Source organism: Etheostoma cragini, chromosome 11 (assembly GCF_013103735.1).
Source record: "Etheostoma cragini isolate CJK2018 chromosome 11, CSU_Ecrag_1.0, whole genome shotgun sequence".
Lineage (NCBI taxonomy): Eukaryota > Metazoa > Chordata > Actinopteri > Perciformes > Percidae > Etheostoma > Etheostoma cragini.
Window position 1 is genome coordinate 18,070,068 of NC_048417.1, and position 12,464 is coordinate 18,082,531.

Consider the following 12,464-nt stretch of genomic DNA (forward strand, 5'->3'; position numbering starts at 1 on the left):
ATATATATATATATATATTCTTTACTTTATTAGTTGTACAGCCTGGCTGAAAGAACTTTCTCTTAATTTACTTTTACACACACACGCACATTGTTATGGACACACTTAACTGTAGTTATTTAGGTGTATCCTTTTGTATAACAATGACAGAATATGCAAGAAATATAAGTTTAATAGTGGCCAAAACCTGTGCATTGCGATTAGCTCAGTGTTCTTTTTACAGACATTCCTTTGAACAGAACACTTATTACTTACTCCTAAATTTTCAAGTGAGATGTTTTGCTTTTCCACAATTCACCCCTATGGTTTAATTAAGTGCAATTTTGGTCAACATTTTAAAGAAAATAATGTCACTGTGACGGTTCATTTTAACAACTAAAAATATTATTTGAATAAATGTTACAGTGGTGTTTAGGTTAGCAATGGTGTTTTTATTGGACTAGAAAGAGGAAGAGGAGGAGTAAACGAGGACCGAGAGATGGTGCTCTAATAGTTGTAGTTACAGGGGAATGACAACACAGCGTGAGCGCTTTGGAGCTTCAATTGATCCCACCCTAGAGTTTAAGGTTAGTACAGACCACTGCATCAGAAAGTGAGGAATAATCCAACTGTGACAGACCATGAAAACAAATGATGCTGTTACTCACACAAATTTAAATGAAACAGTCTCTTTAAAGTTATTGATAGTGTGCTGCTTTTTGTGCATTCTCTTAACCATGTCGAACCCTAGGTTTCAAAATTACAACATTACTTGATAGCTTAAAGGTGTGAAATATCTATAATTTTTTCTTTTTAAAGACAAAGTATTAGTAGTAGAGTAGTCAAACTTTGTTTTAAAGCTGCTATTTGCTGATACTTGGTCCTAATATATTATTAAATTTGACAATTGTACTGCTTAAATACTGCACAAACTAAGAAGAGTCCATAATTCCCCAATCAATAACCAATCTCCATTTCTAATTAAAGGTTATTTAGGTCTGCTTCTTGGTACATGCCTGAGGCACCACTTTGTTGTGGTTTACAGGATTCCAAAAGTCATGAATTATTGAGAAACCTGAAAAATAAATAAGTAAAAACGGCCTTAGAAGTGGGATATGAGCCTGCACCTTCATTCACAGACCAGAAATCAATGAACTTTGGCTCCCTTTGTAATTCCTTCCAAATTCCTTGTTTACAGAAAAATAAGTGCAACAGGGAAAACCAATTTTCTATCTTATTAGAATCATTAGAGACTGCTTAGAGGCCATGCAAAGCAAAGTAGTGAGAGAATGTAAAACTGAAAATAAACGTCTGCTAAAAAAAGATAAATCAGAATAAAGCAGCCAGTGAGGTTCTAAAAAAGCCCTTTTTTCATGACTCTAGACACAAATGCACACAGCAGGGCAGGGCTGATATGGCTACTTCAAGACTCTGCTGCATGGAGCCCTTTAATTAAAATCCTTTTAATTAAATTGTCCTTGGCAGTCATGCTGCCATATCATTGTTTGGCACTGCTGTTTGTCTCCCCTGCCTGTCACACTTTAATATTACAGATGAACAATGGTACTAAGAACTTGCCTATTTTTTGGACCTGCAAAAATTCATTTTGTAATTCACACTTCTTTGTGTTATACCTGTGAAGTGCTTCTTTTATTGTTGTGTATTGTACTTGTTTGTGTTTTTTACATTTTGTTCTTCTATAGTAATTGGTTAATAACCAGAACTTTAATCATCCATAAAGGAGGAGGAAAGACTTAGCCATAACTCTCCACTTGTATATGTCTCAGAGTTTCCCGTATCTTGGTAAATTGATAGTCTTGTAATCGTGTCTGACGTCACTGCCCCTCTGTCCTTACTAACCCTCTCACTTCTCTTGTTCTACCCAGAACCAGTACGGCTACCAGGACCCCAGCTTCAGCATGGAGGACATGCTGGCCAGCCTGCCCAGAGTGGTGTCTGTTCCACCCATGTCTGGAGGCTGCCTCCCACCACAGGACCTGTCCTTGGGGGGGCAAATTGGTAGTGGATTTGGCCGTGGTAACCAGGACGACCCTCGCTGCAATGGAACCCTGAGGAAGCAGGCCTCCCCAAGGTCAAGTACCCTTGGGCCTGGCTCGGCTCTAGCTGTGGGACAAGGTAATGCAATGTTTCTTTTGCTTTGTTATGTGTGTTTGTGTGTGTGTGTGTGGGGGGGGGGGTTAGTGTGTGTGTGTGTGTGTGTGTGTGTGTGTGTGTGTGTGTGTGTGTGAGTGAGAGAGTGAGAGAGAGCTATTCCAAGAGTAACAGGACATCAATTAAATTAGCTTTTAAAAATGTGTTTTCACAGATTTAATGAAGCTTATAGTTTGAATGCATTGTGCATACCAAAGACTAAATTTTGTGTGTTTTTGTAATTTCATTTTACAGCCTTAATCTGCCCACTGTGTTGACATGTGTAAAATGTTGTGGAAACTGCATTTGCTAGGAGTAAAGCAATAGTCAGATTAACATTTATCTTTACAGTAGCAAAATACTCACCCGGTGTAAAGTAGGAGATAAGCATAAAAGGCTAAGCTCATATCTAGCAGTTTTCTGGCAAAACTAAACCACATAAAACACCTCTCAGCCAACAGGAGAGAAGCAGCAGCACTCACTGCTACTAATTCTGTTGAGCCCTCAGTGCAAGAGCAAATTGCGCTTTTTCGTGTTAGGCAGAAACCTTGAGTGGTGACTAAAACTTCCTTTTAGGGAGAAACCTTGATCAGACCCAGGCTCTTGGTGGGCGGTTGTCTGCCGGTGCCATTTGAGGGTTATGGAGACATGTTTTGTGAAGTAGCATATTCTAAATGTATGTCACGCTTCCTGTCTTTTGCTTTCCAAGGTGGAGGGGAGGACAGTAGTGGACAGCGTTACAGTGCCGATCCCACCGGTCTTTTAGCAGAGCGAGGAGCAAAAGGAGACAAGGACCAGGACAGCTACATGACTGCCATGAGAGACAAGAACAACTCAGGTTGCTCAGCATTGAGAACTATTGACTTTGTCTATAAAGATAGCACACTGGCATTGATTGGTTAGCAGTAATAAGTTTAGGGGGAGGCTAATAGAACTGAAATACATAGTTTGTCTTTAATCAAAAATTGCACATTGATACTGTATATGGATGCTAACCCAAAGGCCACGGATATGCACTGTTACAAACATTAACATTTTTTTGTTTTGATTCCAGACTATCTCAACCCAGTAGAGGAAAATCCCTTTGTCACACGCCGAAGAAATGGTGACGCCCACGCAGTGATTGATGGAGCGGGTTGCCACACCATGCACATGGCTGGAGCTTCTGCTGGCCCCAAGAGCCAGTCCACCCACGGGGACGATGAGTACATAAATGAGCCACTGTATCTGAATACCTTCCTTAACCCTGGGGACAAGAACGGATTGGCTGGCGCAGTTTCCATCTCTGGCCTTGGGTCCTCTGTTGCCCAATCAGTATCGCAGACAGTTAACCCATCAACATCAAGCCACACGGTCTCCTACTCTGGATATGTGGTTCCCCCTGGCCACCTCCCCCATCCATCGTATCCATCACACACCTTGCATCCGGGGCATTCAGGACACACACTGCACTCAGGCATCACCAGCAGCACCATCATGTTTGATAAGAAAGGCAAGAAGGCCACTTTTGACAATCCTGAATACTGGCAGCACAGTCTACCCCCGAAGTCCTCACTGCACAACCCTGAGTACCTGCAGGACTGCAGCACACGCTTCTTCTACAGGCAGAATGGACGCATTCGCCCTGCTGTGGCCGAAAATCAGGAGTACTTATCCGAGGCTGCTATGAAAGCTGGCAATGTGCTGCCACCCCCTCCATACAGACAGAGGAACACTGTAGTGTAGTGACCAAGCTGTAGCACAATGAAAGGATGAGTAGAGGGAAAGGGGTGGAGATACATGGACGTTAAACAGTCCTCTTGCAGTACTTCTCAACCTGGGTTCTCCTTGCACCCTGAACGTGTCTCTATGTTTTGTTTGATTGCAAGTCTTTTAGTCTCACTCTAAGGTTTTGCCTTTTCTTGACAAGTCTGCAATTACAGTCACTGACAGCCTCACTTGACATTTAAACCATCAGTTTTAGCTCCATACTTGGCCATGAAGGCAAGTCGCTTCGAAGATTGTTCTATTCTGGAGTACACTGTCCTGCCATCTTATGGCACAAAAACAACACAACTAATACAGGCACAAAAAAAACACAATAAAAGGAATAAGATGTTCAATCAGAGAAAAAGGAGAAATAAACTGAGGTTAGCCCAAAGAGAGGATTATCGCCATGACCTTCAAAGCTTTTCTTTATATACCTTTTCACGTTTAACATATCGTTTTGGAACGTTTTCCACCCAGATAGATGCACACATTGTTATTGCTTGTGTGCAATCGATCAAATGACACATGCACATGGAGCTGTGTCGTCACTAACCAGCAAACCCGCCGCAGTCATGTTAAAGAGCCCAGATGTGGCTTGCATGGTCGCACACACGCTTCTTTGACTTTTACATGTTGCTGCACCAGTAATGGAATTCAAACATTCATCACACAAAGTTCTTATCATACCTAAACCATGTTAACATGCCTGCTGCCTTGACCCACCAATGATATCCATACATTAATTCAAAAGTAAATACACCCACCCTGAGATAAGCTTGCTGTCATTTGAAATATATTCTGGAGGAGAATCTCAATTGACCTTGTGCCGGAAGACTGAGTGTGCCGATATTGGCAGTCAGTGTTGCAGCGCAGAGAAAGGGTCAACAGGAAAGGAAATGTCACCAGAGTTTTATGGAAAGCTGTGATAACACCCGGTACCTGGTGGATGGAATTCAACAGATTATTGGCATGGCTTTGGTGGGATTTAAAAGGCTGATCACTCAGAAGACGAACCTCAACTTCCCACGTTTGTATCTCTTTTGTTTCACTTTCATTCACAATAATCTGGTCCAAAGGCAAATCATCCAGTTTAATATTTATAAGATCATTGTAAGCAGCACCATAAGTGAAATAACCAATGGTAACTGCAGTACAAGGAGTAATGTTTCAGTGGAACCGATGTTTGGGAATGGACAGATTGTTTAACAGGGAAAGGAGCGTGATGATGGATGATAAACCGAACATGGGAGAAAAAAATATATGATTTTAGAATGTGGATCAGAGCATCATTCTTTTTTCTTTAAAAGCATTTGGTATCTGTTTACTTTTTCACCTTGTCTTACACTTACCCATTCGCAAACAGCAAAGACACCCAGCCACGAAAGATCCATTTGGTTGTAGCTAAGTGGCTAACACTGCAGAGCTGTAAATAAGCCATTTAAATGTCATTACCAAATAGATGCCATCCTGGACAAAGGCTCTATGGACTGAACTGTATCTAGAAGTGTATCAAAAGACAAGGACAAAGGTTGTTTTTTTCAGCACTCTATGTTCATTCTATTTTATGTCATAAAAACAGAAAATTAACTTTGACCACGTAGTCATGGCTACTGCTCTGTCTCTTAATGTTAAGATGGAACAGGAGGAAAGACTGCCTCTTCCCCATTTATACGGTGGAACACTATGAATAAAATGGGACACTTCCTTTTCTATTGGTATTTGACATTAATGGTGAGATATTACAGTATAAGTTATCCCTGAATCCTTTGATGGCTAGCTTTCTGTATTCATACAATACTGCCAGATGCCAGAGTAAACTCTGATGGAGACTACTAGCATCTGCTGTCAAATGACTTTGAAGCCTAATTTAGACTGGGGTTGATCGTTTAATAGCACTTAATGCTCTTACACAGCTAAATTACGTTGCTGTTATTCCCTCTCTAAGCAGCAATTCAATATTTATCTTATTACATGCAACTATAATTTACAATCAGATGCTGAGGGCTTGTGTTATCTGTTTCATCAGGCATTTAACAAAGGACCCAACTCCCTGAAGATTAATAATGATAAATAATGATAGTAATAGGTGGGGTTGGGTTATATCCAATGATGTACAATGTCAGGGGAACTTGACATTGTACATCAATCACTAGAAAATCACTAGAACATTTTCACATTTTCAGTACCATTCATTCCCAGGTAGCTATCCCTTTGATAACTTTTAATTGACTCCACAATCTGGCAGGCACTGCTGGCAAGATTTGATTTACTAGGATTTTTGCTTCGATAAAATACCTTGATATTTTAGGTTTTATTTCAATGGATTAAAGGGTTACTCCAGCGTTTAATATTGCACTTAAATAAAGTTGGGGGACTTAAGAGACGAATTAAAAACAAAAAATCAAAATTGAAGGTGCATAGGCCAAGCTATCTTGACTCTTAGACCTAATCCAAGCATACACAGGTATTTTTGAAAACGTTTTTTCCCTCTATTTCACTCTTTAAAGAAGTCCCATCCACACAAGCACTGTTTAAAAAAACTCTTTAAATGAAAATACAAAAACACCAATGCACTTTTAAGAGCATGCCAAAACAGCACAGTGAAATTACCCTAATCCTGAAGCCATGTTGGACAATCACACAAAAAAGAAGCTGTTGGCGAATCAGACGCCCTAAAAAAGGTTATTACTGGAAGGCTACCTGGCTCCACTGGTGCATTGATTGCTCTGTAATGCATTCAGATACCTCTGTTCCTACATATAGTGGAAGATTAACTGTACATCCATGTGTAAACATGTAAAAAGTACTGTTAGCAAGGTTAGAACAAGCACTATTTTGGCCATGTCCGCCGTTGCATGAAATGTAGTGGCAATAATTGCTCACGCTCCGATGTTACAATCCAAAATCCCTGTTTTCCCTTTCTACCCAGCAACACTAAAAACGTTTCTGAAAATCTTCCCCCTTGCTGGAGTTTTCGAAAAGATCCATTTCCAGTGACCTAAAACACAGTTTGTCTGTGGCCAAAATTCATAGAAAAAGCTAAGTTTCAAAATAATGTCCATGTACTCGTGGACTAGGCCTTAGTTTCGTATGGGTTTAGCTCCAAAAAGTCCAACAATTCCCATAAAGCAACTGATTCAAACTTGATGCAGCTTAATTCGTTTGACTCTTACTACCTCCTAAACCCCAAACCTCTAGTTTGTAATGCAGGTTAGTTGTTAAAGTCTCAAGCCCAATGAGAGATAACCCTGATGACATCATTAGTGACATCACCTGGGTTATTTTCTTAGACTTTGGATAACTCCCTTCAGAGCTAGAGAAGACATTATAAAGCTGTTTTCATTTACAATCTGAGTAGTACAGCTCACAAAGGGAAATCTGAACTTACTGTGTAAAATTGGTGGAGTGCCCCTTTAACCAAACAGACTTTTCCACCTACAAATTTTTGATATATTGTGATATTATTAATAGTAATGTTAATCTACACATACCCTGATTAACAAGTGTATTTATATTGCCCACCCTGAGGTGATAATATTATGAATTTGGAGACCGACTAATGCCTGTACATGTCTCACTGCTGACGTACCAATGCACAACCACTCTTCCACAACCTTGTGCCTCTACATAGACACCAGGCCGAGGGAAGATTCAAACAAGCAGTGTTGATGATTTAACGTTCAAAACACAGGTGTTGCCCTGCCACAGTGTTTTCTCCCCGTCTCAGGTTTTATGGGGAATAATAATCATCCAGTTGAGCTCCAGCTGGGGCACACTTTGCAACATCATAAAGGGACTCAAACCTATTGTAATAAAAGTACAATGGAAGATATATTAGTGCCATAATACCACAGTAAACGCACTGCTGAAATGTGCATCTCAACAAAAATGTGAATTTTGGGTTTGGGCTCGACGTTGGCACTGTGTTAAGTATCATTGGCATTACTCTGTTGCTAACAGGATTTAGCTGTTACGTCTGTTCTGTCACACCTGAGATCTTCATTGTTCTGCTGATTTCTGTTGAGTTTGAGCGTACACTGTGTATACTGTCTTTGTTTAAGTGTGTGCAAGCATCCTCTTAATGTTTTCAGAGTTAAGTCAGTTATATAAGTCTATTTTTACCATTCCCCATAAGGTATTAGTTGTAGTGCTTGTAGACTACTGTACGGCCGTGTGTTTAAGTGCAATGACAGCAGTGAAGAGTCACCCAAAGGCTTCGTAATGGATCTCTATGGAAAAATAAAGCCAATCTTCTGGAGGAGAAAACCTGCTGGTGCTCTCAGCTAGCAAGCATCACGAGGGGCTTTTAGCTTTTTGAATGCTAATTCATCCACTTTCCCTTGTTGCTCTGCGGGGAAATCATGTTACCCAAAATCTCACCCACTGCACCAGCTGAGAAACCGTGAACGACAGGCAATAGGTTGTAATCCTGCAGCAGGGTTAAAACTAAGGTATTAGTATTCCAGAAATGTTACCCGACCAATGCATCAATGTTACAAAAGCTAGCAGAGAAGAAGGTGCAAGTGCACTGTAACTGGCAGAGGAGACCAGAGTAGATTGCCATTCATTCTTTCTCCTCACAGGTGACTGTAGAATTGTATGTAGAAAACACTTTCCTGCAACTGAAGCATTGAAGGCAGAAAAGCAGCTGTTGAGTGAATACGAACAAAGACTAAAGCAATCTGGAAGCGAAAAGTGATTGCGGTCAAATGCTAACATGAGTCATACCTAAATATGTAAATGAATTATGTTCTGTGTGAAGGTTAGCCTCATAGGTACAGTAGTTATTTAAAGAAGCACAATAACTTCCTCTCAATACTGACAGCTCAACCAGTAAACCGGCCTTATAGTAACTTGTTATATTTATTTTGTGCATCTACTTTAGTTTTGGGTTTAATGTATTTTAAACAAATGTTATGAGTATTGTAAATTATGTTGTTTTGCTCTCGTTTTTGCTATTCAGGGTGTCATTGTGGCAACAGGAAATTGTTTTTTATATGAAGTTTGAAGGCTTCATCCTCTTAAGTCTGTCATGGTTTCTATTCATCTTTGAAGCAATTACTAGCTGTGTCCCAACTCAGAGGCCTTCGAAAGGAACTTAAATCCAGGGTGTACCTGTACATTGTTGCTAAATGAGACTAGCTCAACAAAGACCAAACCAGACCATGTTGTGTTCAGGTGATCCTCGACAACTCATTAACCTTTTGGAGATCACCCAGCACAGGTTCTATAACATATAAATACCATTCGTTAACTTGGAAAGATTTCACAATACTTACCATTATGATTTGGATATTTCACCTCAACACATGCTAGACTAGTTGCAGGTAGACTAGGTTGCAAAATTGTGCAACTACACAACAAACTTTCACATCTAACCCCTTATGAATAACATGTCCAGACTGCAAACAATAACAAACAGTGTAGTTCATAGCTAGCTTCCATTATTCACAGCTTGCAGTGGATTAGTCATAGGTTTAGTTAGTGTGACATGATTATTAGCTGATAGACATGCTATTTTTAGAATGCTTTACAAGCATGAGGAATGCTTGACCACGTAAAACAGACTGCTGCACAATAAACCGCTTGTGTCCTACAAAGCAAAGGCAGGCTTCATTCTGAGTCACATTTCATGGGTCCTTTGAAATGGGACAGCCGTTGTTGGACCGTTCAGGATCAGGCCTAGAAATGAGGTCTAAGGAGAGTCCAGCCTCTGAACTGGGACACAGAAACTGTATTTATAGATTGTGTTCTATTTCACTGTTGTTGTCTTTGATTATTCATATCACAATTACATTTTTCACATTTTTTTCTGGTAATATCAATCCACCTATTGTCTAAATGGTCTTACTGTATTGGTTAAACGTATGTTAAAGTACATTTCAGAGAACTTCATCATGAATTACTAACCGAGAAATAGTTGTGGTCATAACATTATAAAACATCAGTTTTATATCTGTTGTTCTATCTATCAGTTGTTTTTAAAGGGAAACCATAAAGCAGCTGACAAACACATTCTACCATTGTTATCGAATCAAACTGTGATTGGCTGTCATACTCTGATTTTACACTGATTCATATGTGTTTATTCTACCATACCATGATAAACTGGGGCAAATGACAGTGGTTGAGTAAGCACAGTTTACAATGTATTGAGTTGATGGTAAAACTGTAAAATGGAATTAATAACCCTCTTTTAACCAAATGACAAAGAGATCCAGATAATGTGTCACTCGACAGTTTTACCATTGTTAGAAAATTACAAAATGATTGGGAAAATAAGTGGGTAGTATTTTTCATAGGTAGGTAAAAGGTGGGCAGGTACATCTGTAAATAGGTCAATTATGCTTATTTTTCAGCTGAATATATATGTTTTTTATTTTTTTTATTTCTCCCTGCATAATTGCATTTTTAGTGGTGGCTAAAATATATATATATATATATATACTGTAAATGTAATTTGAAGAGTGAACTCTGATTTTAAAAAAAGCTTGCAGGGTCTCTTTTCCCCACCGCCCCATCATTTCCCCTGTGATTGTGTGATTTTGTTTTCAGCACAACTTGGTGGATTTTGTGCTTTGACCGCTGCTCTTGCTCACTTTTTTTTCTTTTTTTACTGGGTGTATTAGACCTCCACTATCCTCCATGCATCTCTCAGTATTATTCACCTCTTGAGAAGTTTTTTTAAGATTTTGTACACTTAAAATGCTATTGCAATACTAATGAATATTCAATATTTCATCCACTTTTCTCTGTTTTTTCCTAACCAATGTTATTAATCCACCAGTGTCACCTTACACCCTGTGTTTTCAGGACCTATACTATAATTCCTTGAATAGTTTAATTTCCATTTACACTGAGCTCAGTCATTGTTTACTTCTAGATGATATTCCGCTCTTTATCTTCTTGGTTCAATACTGATTGAATGGTGTAGCAATATAATGTTACAGCCTCCAGAGTGATTTATCGGTGTTTGATTGACAAAATGGAAGACAGTTTAAATGGGCTGGACTGATCATTTAAATTACTAATATTTGCTTGTACAGAATTTAGTAAGTTAACTTTTTTGGTTTCACCAAGACGTAAAACCTTTTCCAGAAGTCACAGTTTAACAGAAGGTTAATATTCCTATTGCCTGGGATCTTTACAGGCTTTTTTGGGAGTTTGGCTCATTTGTCACCTTATAGCTGATGTGACTACTGGCACCAAAATGATCATGAACTATTAACTTTGTGGCTCGTGATCACAATACCGATGTCAAGTGTTGCGGATGCTCATAAACTGTTGCTGAATGGTTTGTTAAATTTACAATCTAAAACTATCAGGGAGAACAGAATTGTAGGAAAATTGTATGGATGCACAATTGCATAAACTGTCAGTTGTAATTTGTATTTCACTTGTAGAAGACTCACACACAATTTGTGTTGTGTGTGCAATTTTGTTTTTCAAAAGGTAGGATTTTAACCAGCATCAATTTACATTTTGTCATAATTTCTGTATGTTGCTCATCACCAACAGAATAAGATACAGTAGGCCTGCTGTTCACTTACCATTCAAAAGTGTATGGCCATTTGCACAGATGATTTTGTTGGAATTTGGTCATTTAGAAAGTCCTGCATTTACATATATATTTGAGGAAGTGGTCAGTTTGGCAATCTTCTTAAAGGTCCATGTTTTTGTCCAAAAGTACATTGAGGTTTGGAGGGAAGAATAATCTATCGTAAAAGCGATTAAACAATATCATTGCTTTGTATCGACTCATCAGAATGAATGAGAACTAAGTTTTATAGACCATACTTTGTCACAAACTACCAGTTTTCAACAATTATCTTCACTGGTTATTTGACACATTTCCCAAGCTAGAACATTTAAATACGTACTCCCTCTGTTTTGTTACATGAATCTGTCAAAACTATATTTTTAATTCAATATGAATAAATATCAGTCAATATTTAAAGTTGGATTGTGCTCTTTTCTTGTGTTGTGTTATGAAGTGGTAAAATGTAGCTTCAGTGGGGTATGTCCTAATTTGACCCCAATGTCCCAATTAAATTAAAAACCTCAGTAGAATTAGCTCGTAATTACCGCTGGATCCCATGGCATCCTATTGGAGTATACACTGGGGGCATACCCCAATTGGCTCACAATTGAAATCCAATGGGTCTGCATTTCACAAGGGATCCTAATGTCAGTAATGATGATCACCTCTCACATGTACTTTAGTGGCATTCCAATTATAAATCAGTACCCATCTTTTTTTACCAAAGTGACACAAATTTGTTTGTAGTTTTGCAGGAATAGCAGAAGTGAGAGAAGTGGCCATACATCATTTAATATTTCTTTCAAAGTGTAGTTAGCTAGAGTGTAGCCATCTGTGTTATTCCCCTCTAGATGGAATCCAGTCCTACGTCCAATTCAGCCCTTAAAGTTTTGAGGGCCCTTTACACCGCCTTACTTCATATGTCAGCTCGTTCTCGAGTTGTTCAGCCAGACGCATGGTAGTGTTGTGTAGCCTGAAGTCACAACGTGACATCTTCATTCTGCCAGATGAGGCTGGGCTGCAGGCAACTATCACCATTCCGCAG

The 12,464-nt window shown here is 39.1% G+C and overlaps 1 protein-coding gene across 2 annotated transcripts in view; it reads left to right on the forward strand.

Moving 5' to 3' along the window:
- LOC117952536 (receptor tyrosine-protein kinase erbB-4-like) overlaps nucleotides 1-6,931 on the forward strand; it is a 317,936-nt gene extending 311,005 nt beyond the window's left edge. For both annotated transcript variants that reach the window (XM_034884894.1, XM_034884895.1), the window contains exons 26-28: nucleotides 1,866-2,115; nucleotides 2,840-2,968; nucleotides 3,185-6,931. In XM_034884894.1, coding sequence (XP_034740785.1) covers nucleotides 1,866-2,115; nucleotides 2,840-2,968; nucleotides 3,185-3,855 — 1,050 coding nt within the window. In that variant the 3' untranslated portion in view covers nucleotides 3,856-6,931. The remainder of the gene's footprint in view (nucleotides 1-1,865; nucleotides 2,116-2,839; nucleotides 2,969-3,184) is intronic.
- The last annotated feature ends 5,533 nt before the right edge of the window (nucleotides 6,932-12,464 follow it).